The 16,181-nt window shown below is 31.9% G+C and overlaps 1 protein-coding gene across 1 annotated transcript in view; it reads left to right on the plus strand.

Annotated features, from left to right (window-relative positions):
- The window catches only part of LOC142234657 (uncharacterized), a 133,528-nt gene that overhangs the window by 96,657 nt on the left and 20,690 nt on the right, over nt 1–16,181 (plus strand). The window contains exon 17 of the mRNA XM_075305828.1: nt 8,575–8,821. Within this exon, the coding sequence (XP_075161943.1) occupies nt 8,575–8,821 (247 nt within the window). The remainder of the gene's footprint in view (nt 1–8,574; nt 8,822–16,181) is intronic.

Raw genomic sequence — 16,181 nt, forward strand, 5'->3', positions numbered from 1 at the left:
TCAAAATAGAAGCAACATTCTACACACACACACCTTCAAAATGAGGGGTATTCAGGTTTTATAAAGGGTGATTCTTTTGAGGTTAGGATTTTCATGCATTAGTATTTGACAGATCACGTGGGATTTCAGACATGGTGTCAAAGAGAAAGATGCTCAGTATGCTTTGACATTTCATCATGAATAGACTTACTAACGAGCCACAACGTCGAATTTTCAGTGAATGGGCCCTAGAAAAGTTGGCAGAAAATCCGCTTTTTTATCGACAAATTTTGTTCAGCGATGAGGCTCATTTCTGGTTGAATGGCTACGTAAATAAGCAAAATTGCCGCATTTGGAGTGAAGAGCAACCAGAAGCCGTTCAAGAACTGCCCATGCATCCCGAAAAATGCACTGTTTGGTGTGGTTTGTACGCTGGTGGAATCATTGGACCGTATTTTTTCAAAGATGCTGTTGGACGCAACGTTACGGTGAATGGCGATCGCTATCGTTCGATGCTAACAAACTTTTTGTTGCCAAAAATGGAAGAACTGAACTTGGTTGACATGTGGTTTCAACAAGATGGCGCTACATGCCACACAGCTCGCGATTCTATGGCCATTTTGAGGGAAAACTTCGGAGAACAATTCATCTCAAGAAATGGACCGGTAAGTTGGCCACCAAGATCATGCGATTTGACGCCTTTAGACTATTTTTTGTGGGGCTACGTCAAGTCTAAAGTCTACAGAAATAAGCCAGCAACTATTCCAGCTTTGGAAGACAACATTTCCGAAGAAATTCGGGCTATTCCGGCCGAAATGCTCGAAAAAGTTGCCCAAAATTGGACTTTCCGAATGGACCACCTAAGACGCAGCCGCGGTCAACATTTAAATGAAATTATCTTCAAAAAGTAAATGTCATGGACCAATCTAACGTTTCAAATAAAGAACCGATGAGATTTTGCAAATTTTATGCGTTTTTTTTTTTTTAAAGTTATCAAGCTCTTAACAAATCACCCTTTGAATGCAAAATTGAAAGAAATACGTTAAGTTTATATTGACCAAATTTTGACCGTATCACCCTTTAGTCCGTTTAGATTTGTTCGAATTGGCTACCTTTTGCACGAATTGTGTGGAATAAGCCATTACGCGTTACAGTCATTCATTCCCGATGAAGCGCTCATTCCCGATGAAGCGCTTTCTTGAGATGATCGACACTTTGGTAGTTTTTAGGCTCAACTTTGCTATCTAAAAATCTAAAAAGTCCGAGGCGCAAAAGTCCAACTGATTAAAATCAGGAGATTTTGGCGGCGATTGCGTGGTAAAGCGAGGAATCTACTATTTAAGTCATTCTTGGTTGACGCGTTCTGAGTGCGATGATGCTGAGTCTTACTGGAAACTTCATGATCTGCGGCCGAAATATTTGTTTGTCCAGGGCTTCAGTACTACTCGGCATTTACTTTGACTGAACGGTCGAAGAACACTAGTGATGCTACCATCAGCCGTTACTGGGGTACATACCATTGCCACATTATCAGCCACACTGAAACAAATATTGTCGTGAGGCCAATGATTTCATGTCCTTAAAATACAAATGCAAATTTAGCTTTTCAATGAAGTCGTGTTGTCCTTAAAATTAAGTGATTTGACTTAAAAATGGGTATCATACCATGAAAGAAATATTTTTTGGGGTAAGGTCAACTTGACTTTAACAGTTCAGAAAAATTTTTTAAAATTAATCAAATTGTCTTTAAATTTGTTGTGTTTTTGCATCTTGACTACAAAGCCAAAAATCATAAAAAAATGGGACATGTTTTTCATCACTTTATTTTAAAGACGTTTTTTACTTGAAACATAGCGCAATTTCTTCGGGAAGTCGAGTCTGTATTTGTCGTTAACTCGTTTTTAAAGGACTTTTATAGCATATGAAGAAAAAAAAGCTGAAAAACCCTAAAATTAAAATTTTCTTCCTAGAAGCAAGTACACAAAACCCGAATTTAAAAGAGAATTGTATCTTAAAAATATCCTTACTTGTATTCTCCGCTTCTTTGGCTCGGAATCAATATCAAAATTGTTAAAGTAAAGACAAAATCTTTGGAACCGGGCATGCCTTTTTTCAGTGCACCGTGGTGCAATGGTTAGCATGCCCGCCTTGCATACACAAGGTCGTGGGTTCGATTCCTGTTTCGACCGAACAACAAAAAGTTTTTTTATCCCACCTGAGTAATGGGGGGACATTTTTGAGGGTTTCAAAGCTTCTCTAAGTGGTTTCACTGCAATGTGGAACGCCGTTCGGACTCGGCTATAAAAAGGAGGTCCCTTGTCTTTGAGCTTAACATGGGCAGCACTCAGTGATAAGAGAGAAGTTCACCAATGTGGTATCACAATGGGCTGAATAGTCTAAGTGAGCCTGATACATCGGGCTGCCACCTAACCTAACCTACCATTGCCATTTGCGGCGCTTAAGTTCTGGTGATCAATATGGATAGCATCAGTTGACATCTTTGGCAAGAAAACCCGTGCAAGTGAAGCAACTCCTGGACTCTCTCCGTCCAACATTTCTTGTACTTCGGCGAGCCCGAGCAAGTTTTCTACAATTGTGGCGTGGATTTGTATAAAATCCGGCCTTCACTTTTCGTGAAGGAAAAAATTTCTTTAGGGCCATACACTGAAAAAGTCCGTAGTTAAACTAACGCTAAATTTCACATATTTTTATTGCAAAAAAAGTCCGTAGTTAAACTAACGCTAAATTTCACATATTTTTATTGCAAAAAAAAAATATTTGTTGGTAGTTAAATTTTATTATATTTTTCGAAATTTTCCGCAGACCAACGAAATTTCCCTTTAGTTCATAAAATGTCTCAATCATTTTATGAACTAAATGTGGGGATAATGTTCAATGATCGTACACATAAGTTTAATATGAACTAAAGCAGTATAAATTTTTCGTACAATTCCCAAAAATAGTAAAAATTACCTACTGTCCCAGCATAAGGCACACCTTTAAAAGTACTTCCACAAATGTCCTTCCAAAACTGTTCTTTATTTTAATTTCACAAGAAGTTCTTTGAATTCAAGTTTTTATAATTCGCTTTTTTATACCCTCCACCATAGGATGGGTGGTATATTAACTTTGTCATTCCGTTTGTAACACATCGAAATATTGCTCTAAGACCCCATAAAGTATATATATTCTGGGTCGTGGTGAAATTCTTAGTCGATCTGAGCATGTCCGTCCGTCCGTCCGTCCGTCCGTCCGTCTGTTGAAATCACGCTAACTTCCGAACGAAACAAGCTAACGACTTGAAACTTGCACTAGTAGTTGTTATTGATGTAGGTCGGATGGTATTGCAAATGGGCCATATCGGTCCACTTTTACGTATAGCCCCCATATAAACGGACCCCCAAATTTGGCTTGCGAGGCCTCTAAGAGAAGCAAATTTCATCCGATCCGGCTGAAATTTGGTACATGGTGTTAGTATATGGTCTCTAACAACCGTGCAAAAATTGGTCCACATCGGTCCATAATTATATATAGCCCCCATATAAACCGATCCCCCGATTTGGCTTGCGAGGCCTCTAAGAGAAGCAAATTTCATCCGATCCGGCTGAAATTGGGTACATGGTGTTAGTATATGGTCTCCAACAACCACGTAAAAATTGGTCCACATCGGTCCATAATTATATATAGCCCCCATATTAACCGATCACCAAATTTGACCTCCGGAGCCTCTTGGATGACCAAAATTCATCTGATTCAGTTGATATTTGGTACATGGTGTTAATATTTGGCCTCAAACACCCATGCAAAAATTGGTCGAAATCGGTCAATTATTATATATAAGCCCCATATAAACCGATCCCCAGATTTGACCTCATGTGCCTTTTGGAGAAGCAAAATTCATCCGATCTGGCTGAAATTTGGTACGTGGTGGTAGTATATGATATTTATCAACCATGCCATAAGTGGTCCATATCAGTCCATAATCATATATAGCCCCCATATAAACCGATCACGAGATTTGGTTTTGGAGCCTCTTGGAGGAGCAAATTTCATCCGAGTTGAAATTTGGTACATTGTGCTAGTATATGACCGTTAACAACCATGCCTAACTACACCGAAAGAATTCTCTTCGTTAATTTTACGAAGAATTCTTCATTAACTATTCTTCCTGAATTCTTCATTAAAATAACGAAATTTTCATTCAGTTTCTTAAATTTTACGAAGAACATTTTACGAATATACGAAACTTCTACGAAACATTCTACATTAACTTTTCTTCGTAAAAAGTTCGTTCTTTTAACGAAACTTTCTTCATATTTCATGAATTTTGTGAAGAAGTTTTTACGAATATTTTACGAAACATTCTGCGTTAAAATTTCTTCATAAAAAGTACGAAACATTTTCTTTGAAATAACGAAGAAGTTTCATTGAAATTGTAAAATTTCCGTTCGCGGCATTAAATTGTCTTTTATAATGTGCTTGAGTGTATTCCTTTATTCTATTTTTTATGCAAGTCTATGCTACTTCCCATTTGGGTGATAGCGCGCTATGAATAAAAGTGAAGCAATAAAACTAAAAATTATTCAAAAACTTAAGATGTAAAGTAGTGATGTCATTTTTCACACTTGCAACTACAACCAAATGCACTTTCGACTATAAATTTTTTTTCTAAAAGTTCGAACATTTTTCAGAAAAAAGTACGAAAGTTTTTCATAAAAAGTACGAACATTTTTCATAAAAACTACGAAAATTTTTCATAAAAAGTACGAAACATTTTCATAAAAAGAACGAAATTGTTTCATAAAAAGTACGAAGATTTTTCATAAAAAGTACGAAGATTCTTCATAAAAAGTACGAATTTTTTTCTTACAAACTACGAAAATTTTGGAAGAACTTTTCTTCGTAAAAAGTACGAAATATTTCGTACTTTTAATGAAAAGTTTCTTTGGTTGTAAAACAATGACAAATTTCGTACTTTTAACGAAAATTTTCGTTCTTTTTACGAAGAAAATTCTTTCGGTGTAGGTCCATATCGGTCTATAGTTATCTATAGTCCTCAGATAAATCGATCCCCAATCACACAAAAATTGGTCCATATCAAGTTCATAATTCTATATAGCCCCCATATATTATTATTTGTAGACTTACCTATATATACCTTTTTTGTCTAATATATACCACGTATGGATTAACTCATAATTTAGAAAACGATGTTAAGAAGTTTTAAGATACCACAACTCAAGTAATTCGATTGTGGATGACAGTCTTTCGTAGAAGTTTCTACGCAATCCATGGTGGAGGGTACATAAGATTCGGCCTGGCCGAACTTACGGCCGTATATACTTGTTATATTTTTAATGGGTAATTTTAACCTTTTTGTTTCAAATAGGTTAAAAACAGAGTAAGAAGTTATAAAATGGTTTTGAAATGTTGTCAAAAAAAAGTTCTAAATTCATTCTATAAAAATTGAAATTATCAAAAATATAAAAATTATTTATTTGGTAAAATATCACAAAATTTTTAAAATGGTCATAATTTGGCGCCAATGAATTTTTCTTAATTTTGGGTTCATTTTGTCTTCTAGAAAAGGATGAACTCGTGGATTGCACTTAAAAAGTACACAAGGACATTCACTTCTCCAGGTTTTAACAACGATTTGAGGAAATCTCATAATATGGAGTACAATTTAGTTCATTTTCTCCCAAGGTATTTTATTCTTTCTATAAAGCTATTCAGTTTTTCTGTGTACGAAGTTCACGATGAGTGCAGTTATGGTAAAATTTAGAAGTTTTAAGAAATTCTGAACTATTTTGTATATGAAGTTAGTAATTCTTTATGCTTCATTTGTATATAATTTTTTACTTCATTTAACTATCGCACACAAATTTATATTTAATATTTTCTTTTTAAAAATTTAAATAGGAATAAATAAATAAAAAATATAAAAAAATAAATAAAAAACAAGTATATACAGCAGTAAGTTCGGCTGGGCCGAATCTTAAATACCCACCACCATGAACCAAATATTAGGGTTTCCTTTGAAATTTCAGGAGGGCTTGAGGACACTTTCCGAAGATAAATTTAAAGATTTCACCTATGAGGACTATATCAGATTCTAGATTTATAAGAAAATACCTCTAGATTTCCAATTTCAGGCAAATTGGATAAAAACTTCGGATTCTAGAAGCCCAAGAAGTAACATCGGGATATCGGTCTATATAGGGGGGCTATACCATAACATGGACCGATACTCACCATTTGTAGCACACCTCTTTGTGGTCCTAAAATACCTATAAATTTCCAATTTCAGGCAAATTGTATATAAACTACGGCTTCTATAAACCCAAGATGTAAAATCGGGAGATCGGTCTATATGGGGTCTATACCAAAACATGGAACGATACGGACCATTTTCGGTATACCTTTTGATGGTCCTCAATTACCTCTAGATTTTATATTTCAGGCAAATTGGATAAAAACTACGGTTTCTATAAGCCCAAGACCCCAAATCGGGAGGTCGGTTTATATGGGGAACATACCAAAACATGGACCGATGCTCACCATTTTTGGCACACCTCTTTACGGTTCTAAAGTACCTCTCGATTTCCAATTTCAGGTAAATTGGATAAAAACTGCGGTTTCTATAAGCCCAAGAAGTAAAATCGGGAGATCGGTCTATATGGGGGCTATACCAAAATATGGACCGATACTCACAATTTTTGGCACACGTATTTGTAGTCCTACAGTACCTCTAGATTTCCAATTTCAGGTAAATTGAATAAAAACTGCGGTTTCTATAAGCCCAAGAAGTAAAATCGGGAGGTCGGTCTATATGGGGGCTATACCAAAACATGGAACGATATGGACGATTTTCGGCACACCTTTTCATGGTCCTCAATTACCTCTAGATTTTCAATTTCAGGCAAATTGGATAAAAACTACGGTTTCTGTAAGCCCAAGACCCCAAATCGGGAGGTCGATTTATATGGGGACTATACCAAAACCTGGACCGATATAGCCCATCTTCGAACTTAATCTGCCTGCAGACAAAAGACGAGTTTGTGCAAAATTTCAGCACGATTGCTTCATTATTGAAGACTGTAGCGTGCTTACAACAGACAGACAGACGGACATCGTTATATCGTCTTAGAATTTCTCCCTGATCAAGAATATATATACTTTATATAGTCGGAAATCGATATTTCGATGTGTTGCAAACGGAATGACAAACTTATTAAACCCCCGTCACCATTCTATGGTGATGGGTATAATAATACATTTTAAGTGTATAAGAAATGTACGAATAACTTTATTTCTGAATGCAATAGATGAAAATGCTTCTGTAAACTTGTAAACAATATTACAATCACGGTTGCCACTCGTGCCAAAAATAATTTACGAACATTTAAAAAAAAATTACCAAATAGAAAAACCCTTATTTTGAAGAAAGTCTTTATATGAAATTTTGTCAAAATTTTATTTCTATAGAAAATTTTTCCAAAATTTTATTTTTATACAAATTTTGTAAAAATTTTATTTTTATACAAATTTTGTAAAAATTTTATTTTTATATAAATTTTGTAAAAATTTTATTTCTAAAGAAAATTTTGTAAAAATTTAATTTCTATTGAAAAGTTTGTCAAAATGTTATTTCTATAGAAAACTTTGTCAAAATTGCATTTCAATAGAATTTTTTTTTTTTAAGTTTATTTCAATAGAAAATTTTGCCATAATTTTATTTCTTTAGAAAATTTTATTAAAAATTTATTTCTATAAGAAATTTTATAAAATATATCTTTAAAATATGTAAAGAATATCTTCCATGGTGATGGCTATTTAAAATTCTGCTCGACCGAACTTTTGACCCTATATACTTATTTTCATTTCCCTAATATATCGAGTTCTAAACATTCTGGTTGATGTAAGCTTTGCAATGGCAAACATCTGCTGTAACAGAATTCAAATGGGGAAAAAAGTCAAATAATCAATCAAATTGTATTTTTTTTTTTTACAAATGTAAAATGCATTTCCTTTAACCGGTATTTCGAACAGAAAAAATCAATTTATTTTATTGTTATAATGAAATTGCTTCCATGGATCTCTAATCAGTTCCCCTGAACAGTAACCGGCCGATGTCATAGATGAAGATCATAAAAAAATTGCAACATTTCTCAAAAGCAACCACAAAACGCTTTAAAGAAAAAAAGGCGCATCGACTAAATTTAGTTGTTTATCAGTCTTTGAGTGGGTAACAACAAAATCAAGAAAACAAATTCAAATAAAAACAAAAAATACCGGCTATAGCTACAGCCTTTGATAGGAAATCTCATGCGAAAAATATCGTTCGAAGAAATCGAAACAAGTTAAAAATCCCGGTTTACTAAGTGAAGGTTTTTTTCTGACTATCACACCCTAATTATCGGAGACGCGTTTATAATTTTTAATAGCTTAGCTGTGATAATTGTTAATAGCTTAAGTTAACGGTGGAGAAGCTAATACGGTCTAAGAAAATAAACGCAGTTTAATATCAACCAAATTAAAAATCTTAATTAGGTCTATCGTTAACATTGTAATCGATCGTATAATAGTGCTAAGTGGATCAGTTAACAAATATATGTGGCTCTAACATGAATGTGCGCATTATTTTAAATTTTACCGGAAATCATCTCAGTTTCCTGTTGAGTGTCTACATCCTGTGTGTCAGTTGGGTCTCTGCCGAAGATGGTCAATATTATGCTTCGGTTGCAGGCTTAGAAACCCTATTGAAAACAGAACAGATCCTATTGGCTGATCTCAAAAATTATGTGGAAAAGACCAAAGAAAGTATTGATATTTTTCAAAAGTGAGTAATTTAATTTATTTTAATTTTGTGAGACAAAAATCTTTAATTCATAAATTTTGGAATATTGTGAACTTTATTATTCAAATAAAAAAAAAATCATTAAAATTAATTAATTGGTCTTTCCGAACTAGACCCGCAACGAACTATTATACCCATTTAAAAATAAATTCGTATATAATCCATTCATTTAAATTAAATTCATAGTCTTCTGTTTGAATTTGAAATGATTTGAATATGTGTGCCGCTGAAAATTTTCATCACTTATGGGCATAAATAAAAATCCAATAAAGTGTGATTATCATTATGCAAAAGCGTGAATTTGAAATTTTGTACATATAAAATTTGACTACTGGTGCGAATAAAATGGACTATCGTATGTCAAATTTGATTTTTTAATATGGGTCAAATAACATAATCTACAATTAGTTATCCAATATTCCATGCAGGGTTGCCAGATTTTTTGAAGTAATATACAGTGTGGCAGATATGTTTTGCAACCACCTTCATGTTGCTGCACTCAGAGAAGAGTGAACCCATGAGCTAGTTAGTTTTAACAATCCAATGTAAATATTTAATTTAATTGTGTCAAAAAAAATTTCTTAAAATTTTTCACAAAATATTTAATTATTTTGATGATGGCATCGGCTTCAAGCAAATCCCGAAAATATATATATATATATATAATATTGAAGCAGAATATGTTTGGAATAATATGTTCGAGAAGCGATTTTTTGGGGCTTTGTCTAAATCTGAGCCGACCAAATTTGACACACATTGCTAACATTTTAATTGCACTCTTTGTGCAAAATTTCCATAAAACAGTTCAGAATTTCTTAAAATTTGTAAATTCTACCAATAATTCGCCCACCTAGAATTTCGTATGACACTAAAGGCGTTTTTGCAATTTTGAACTTAAATTTTTATACCCTCCACCATAGAATGTGGGGTATATTAACATTGTCATTCCGTTTGTAACACATCGAAATATTGCTCTAAGACCCCATAATGTGTATATATTGTGGGTTGTGGTGAAATTCGGAGTCTATCTAAGCATGTCCGTCCGTCCGTCTGTTGAAATCACGCTAACTTCCGAACAAACCAAGCTATCGACTTGAAACTTGACTCAAGTAGTTGTTATTGATGTAGGTCGGATGGTATTACAAATGGGCCATATCAGTCCACTTCTACGTATAGCCCCCATACAAACGGATCCCCAGATTTGGCTTGCGGAGCCTCTAAGAGAATCAAATTTCATCCGATTTGGCTGAAATTTGGTACATGGTGTTAGTATATGGTATCTAATATCCATGCAAAAATTTGTCCATATCGGTCTATAGTTATATATAGGCCCCATATAAACCGAACCCAGCTTTGATTTCCGGAGCCTCTTGGAAGAGCAAAATTCATCCGATTCGGTTGAAATTTGGTACATGGTGTTAGTATATGGTATATGGCAAAAATTGGTCTACATCGGTGGATAATTATATATATAGCTCCCATATAAACCGATCCCCAAATTTGTGATCCGAAGCCTCTTGGAAGAGCAAAATTCATCCGATCCGGCTGAAATTTGAGACATGATGTAAATATTTGGTCGCTAACATCCATGCAGGAATTGGTCCAAATCGGTCCATAATTATATATATCCCCCATATAAACCGATCTTCAGATTAGACCTCCGGTGTCTTTTAGCGATGCAAAATTCACATTGTGGTAATATATGGCCGCTAACAACCATGCCAAATAGGTCTATCATAATTGTACAAAGACACCAATGTAAAGCGAATTACCGCGCAAAAGTCCATATCGATTGCAGACTATATATATATATATATATATATATATATATATATATATATATATATATATATATATATATATATATATATATATATATATATATATATATATATATATATATATATATATATATATATATATATATATATATATATATATATATATATATATATATATATATATATATATATATATAATAATTCCAAGAACTACAATAAAGATAAATTGGATTTTGTGAAATGGAGGCTTCACTTTTTCTGATTGTGTGGAAAATTTAGATAAATAGCAAACATGTGGAAATCGGGCGAAAGGTATATATGTGAGATATATCTTAATCCAAAACGATTTAAATCAAACTCCGCATAGAAATTACAAATGGTAATTATACTCTATCATGTGGCTGATACGTAATGTAACAAAGTAAAACCCTATGCTTTATTAAAGCTTGATAATTATCCTTAATTATCTATTTTGATATACCCAGCACAAAAACCAGTAAGGAAAGTATAAAGTCGGGCGGGGCCGACTATATTATACCCTGCACCACTTTGTAGATCTAAATATTCGATACCATATCACACCCTTCAAATGTGTTGGGTGCTATATATAAAGGTTTGTCCCAAATACATACATTTAAATATCACTCGATCTGGAAACAATTTGATAGACTTCTACAAAATCTATAGACTTAAAATTTAAGTCGGCTAATGCACTAGGGTGGAACACAGTGTTAGTAAAAAAATATGGGTAACATTTAAATCTGAAGCAATTTTAAGTAAACTTCGCAAAAGTTTATTACTGATTTATCGCTCGATATATATGTATTAGAACTTTAGGAAAATTAGAGTCATTTTTGCAACTTTTCGAGTGGCGATTTTACAAGAAAATGTTGGTGTTTTGATCATTTTTGTCGAAATCAGAAAAACATATATATGGGAGCTATATCTTAATTTGGCACGCATAGCAACAATGGTAATTGTACTCCCTGTGCAAAATTTCAACCAAATTGGGGTAAAACTCTGGCTTCTGGGACCGTATTAGTCCCATGTTGGTATTAGTATAATAATAAGACAAAAATAATAAAATTCATTCCCCCTGGGATTTGAACTTGTGCCGATTGACTTTTGCACATCCACGGAAGTTCTTTTGCGAAAGCTTTGAAAATTTTAATTGCTAATTTAATCTCCTCTGAAAGGCTAACCATCAATAGAGATATGTCAAAAATAGAACCACTCCGAAAAGAATCATAGAATCTTCTCTTAAAAAGCAGTAATGGATAAAATAATTCAAAAATAGTTTTCATTACTTCTTTTTGTGTGTGTATGTGTGTTTTTGTTTTTTGGCAAAAAAATTAAATGTTAAATAAATCACATCCACAAAAAATTCATATTGAATAGCATCTCACAACAAGGCTTTGGATTTGTGGCCCATTAAAAATGTCATTCCAAAAAGAACAAAAAAATAATAATAAACAATATGATTTAATTTAATTAATGAATGCATAACAACAACGGTTTCATACAGTATTTCTTTTTGTAGGTATTTAATTTCATTGTGAAAATTTTACAGATGATCGTATTTTTGTATACAGGTATGGTATATACGAATCTTTCATTTCTAAACAAGATTTCTGTATACGAAAGTTTGTTCACATAAATTTGAATTGCAACTTTTACAAATATGAATTAAAATTTTATTATTTAAATAAAGAATTTACCAAGAATTTTGAATGTTTCGTAAAAATAACGAAAAATACGGTCCCAAGGGGACTAAAGCCAATATCACGCAGAAAAGAAACATGATGACATCAAACATGTTTCAAGAGCTAAATTTTATTATTGCATGGGGAACATGTTATATGTTTGTCGCAAGCAGGGCTGTGGAGTCGGAGTCTGGAGATTTTGCTGGAATCGGAGTCGTAAAAAATTTGCTGGACTCCGACTGCGGCTAAACTAAATTTTTTAAAAAACTTCACATTTTTGTATATAAAAAAAGTTTTTAAGTAAATTAGTTTCCATAGCGTTATTCATTCGATCAATGTGGGGTATGACTGTAAATGAAAAGCAACTTCCAATTACGGAATGTATAATTTCCTAGAATGATAGACTAGCAGATGAACTGAATCGATACATTTTAATGTTCAACACCATCAAAATTTATTTAAAATATTTCGAACAATCGAATTTATTTTTTTTTATTTTATTTTAAGAACATATACCTATGTACATATGTTGAATATTGGCAGAAAATTCTTTAAAAAAATTTATTTCTATAGAAAATTTTGTCAAAATTTTATTTCTATAGAAAATTTAGTCAGAATTTTATTTCTATAAAAAATTTAGTCAAAACTTTATTTCTGTAGAAAAGTTGGTTAAAAATTTATTTCTATAGAAAATTTTGCAAAATTTTATTTCTGTAGCAAATTTTCCCAAAATTTTATTTCTATAAAAAATTTTGTCAAAATTTTCTTTCCTTGGTCGAATTTTTATTTCAATAGAAAATTTTGTCAAAATTCTATTCCAATAGACAATTTTCTAAAATTTTTTATATCTATAGCAAATTTTCTCAAAAATACAATTTAAAAATTTTATTTCTATAGCAAATTTTCTTAAAATGTTATTTCTGTAGCAAATTTTCTCAAAATTTTATTTCTTACTGATACTCACTGCTAAGACGAAAACTTGTAAAAATGACCCAAATTTTCCTATACCTCTAATTCATATGTATTGACCAGGGCTGTGGAGTCGAGCCAATTTTGCTCGACTCCGACTCCAGCATTTATCATCAGCTCTACTCCGACTCCGACTCCGGGTAATATAATTAAATCCCATTTTAATACCATTAATTTGTAGTTCTATTGTGGGGGTACCGTATGTGGATCGATATAAAGTATCGTATTTATTTATGTGTGCAAAAAAAGTCTTAATTTCACATTAGATGCCAATTGAACTCTATATTTCAAATTTAGGGCAATGTTGAATAAATAAAATATGTTATAAATACCCATCATAATATGCAAAGATACCAACAGTATATGTATTTGTGGACCAAAATTATTGATACTATCTCAAATCCTTTAAATTTGTTGCGAGCTATATAAAGGTTTATAGTCCCATATGCCTGAATTTGAATCTGAATCGATTTAGACAAAATTGTATATACTTCTAAAAAATCTATGTACTTAAAATTTAAATCTAACAATATACACACAAATTTAACAAAAAACACAATTTTAACAAAAAATAAAAATGCAAGGAAAGTCTAAAGTCGGGCGTGCCGATTATAATACATTTTGATAAAATCCCAAATTAGACTTATACAAAATCTCGGGCAATATTTGGGAAATATTTATAATTGTTAAGACAATTTCGCAAAAATGCATTTATGATTCATTCATTGAAAAATTTGAAAATTTGAGTCATTTCTACAAGTTTTCGACTTAGTAGTGAGTACCGGTGAGCATACAATTTTGGAAAAATTTTTGTCTAGTAAATAAAATATTTTGCAAAATTTTATATAGAAATAAAATTTTGCAAAATTTTCTACAGAAACAAAATTTTGACTAAATTTTCTATAGAAATTAAATTTTGACCAAATATATAGAAATACAATTTGGCAAAATTTTTTATAGAAATAAAAATTTGAAAAAATTATCAATAGAAATACAATTAAAAAAATATTTGTAGCAAACAAAATTTTGCAAAATTTTCTTTGAAATAAAATTTTGCAAAATATTCTATAGAAACAAAATTTTGACTAAATTTTCTATAGAAATAAAATTTTGACTAAATTTTATATAGAAAAAAATATTTCTATAGTAATAAAATCTTGAATACATTTTTTATAGCAGTGAGTATCAGTGAGCAATTTTTCTTATAGAAATAAAATTTTGAAAAAATTATCAATAAAAATACAATTTAAAAAAATCTTTTGTGTAGTAAATACTCACAAAAGAAGCTAAATTTTGACTAAATTTTCTATAGAAATAACATTTTGACAAAATTTTCTAATAAAAAAATCTATTACTATAAAATTTTGGCAAAATTTTCTATAAAAATAAAATTTTGACTTAAATTTTTATAGAAGTAAAATTATCAATAGAAATAAAATTGTGAAAAAATTTTTGTGAAACAAACAAAATTTTGCAAAATTTTCTATAGAAATAAAATTTTGCAAAATATTCTATAGAAACAAAATTTTGACTCAATTTTCTATAGAAATAAAATTTTGACTAAATTTTCTATAAAAAAAAATATTTCTATAGTAATAAAATTTTGAATAAATTTTTTATAGAAATAAAATTTTGACAAAATTTGCTATAGAAATAAAATTTTGACAAAACTTTTTATAGAAATAACATTTTGACAAAATTTTCTATAAAAAACAACTTTGAAAAAATTTTCTGTCAATATTCCACATATGTATATGGCCTTAAAATAAAATTTAAAAAAAATAATTTCGATTGTTCGAAATATTTCAAATAAATTGATATGGGCATTAAAATGGATCGATCCAGCCCATCTGCTAGTCTAACATTCTAGGAAACATAAAAAGATAGACGTAATTGGAAGTTGATTTTCATTTACAATCATGCTGTACATTGATCGAATGAATAACGCAATGGAAACTAATTTGCGTAAAAACTTGCTTAGTTACAAAAATGTGAAGTGGTTTAAAAAATTTGATTTAGCCGGAGTCGAGCAAAATTTTTACCACTCCGACTCCAGCAAAATCTTCAGACTCCGACTTCATAAAGGCATTTTTGAAAAATTGCCTAAATATTATAAATATTTCCCATATTTATACCCTGCGCCACACTATGTCCACGGCATTAGCTGAAAATGTTGCCTATGGGCCCAAGTTTTGGTATAGCCCCCTTATAGACCGATCTCCCGTTTTTACTTTTGGGGCGTCTAAAACTGTATTTTTATTCCGATTTGCCTTAAATTTAAAATCTAGACGTATTTTAGGACCACAAATAAATGCGCCGAAAATGAGGTGTATCGACCCATGTTTTGGTATAGCCCCCTTATAGGCCTCTCTCCCGATTTTACTTCTTGAGCTTCTAGAAACCATAGTATCTATCCGCTTTCCCTGAAATTGGAAATCTAGAGGCGTTTTAGGACCACAAATAGGAGTGTGAAAATTGCTATGCATCGGTCCATGTATAGCCCCATATAGACCCGATATTACTTGTTGGGTTTTAGAATCCGTAGTTTTTATCCGATTTGCCTGAAAACTTGGGGGTCTTTAGGACCATAAATTGGTTTTCAGATAATGGTGTGCATCGGTCCATGGTTTGCTATAGCTTTCATATAGACCGATCTCCCGAATTTACTTCTTGGGCCTCTAAAACCATAGTTTTTATCCAATTTGTTTGAAATGTTAAAGCTAGTTGGTTTTTAGGGCCATAAATAGGTGTTCCGAATATATTGTGTATCGATACAGATTTTTATATATCCCCCTTATAAACCCGCCCTCCGATTTTGGGTCTAGATTCTGTAGATTTTTCAAAACCACAGTTAGGGGTGCTGAATTTGGTGTATATCGTTGCATGTTT

Source organism: Haematobia irritans, chromosome 1 (assembly GCF_050003625.1).
Source record: "Haematobia irritans isolate KBUSLIRL chromosome 1, ASM5000362v1, whole genome shotgun sequence".
Taxonomy (NCBI): domain Eukaryota; kingdom Metazoa; phylum Arthropoda; class Insecta; order Diptera; family Muscidae; genus Haematobia; species Haematobia irritans.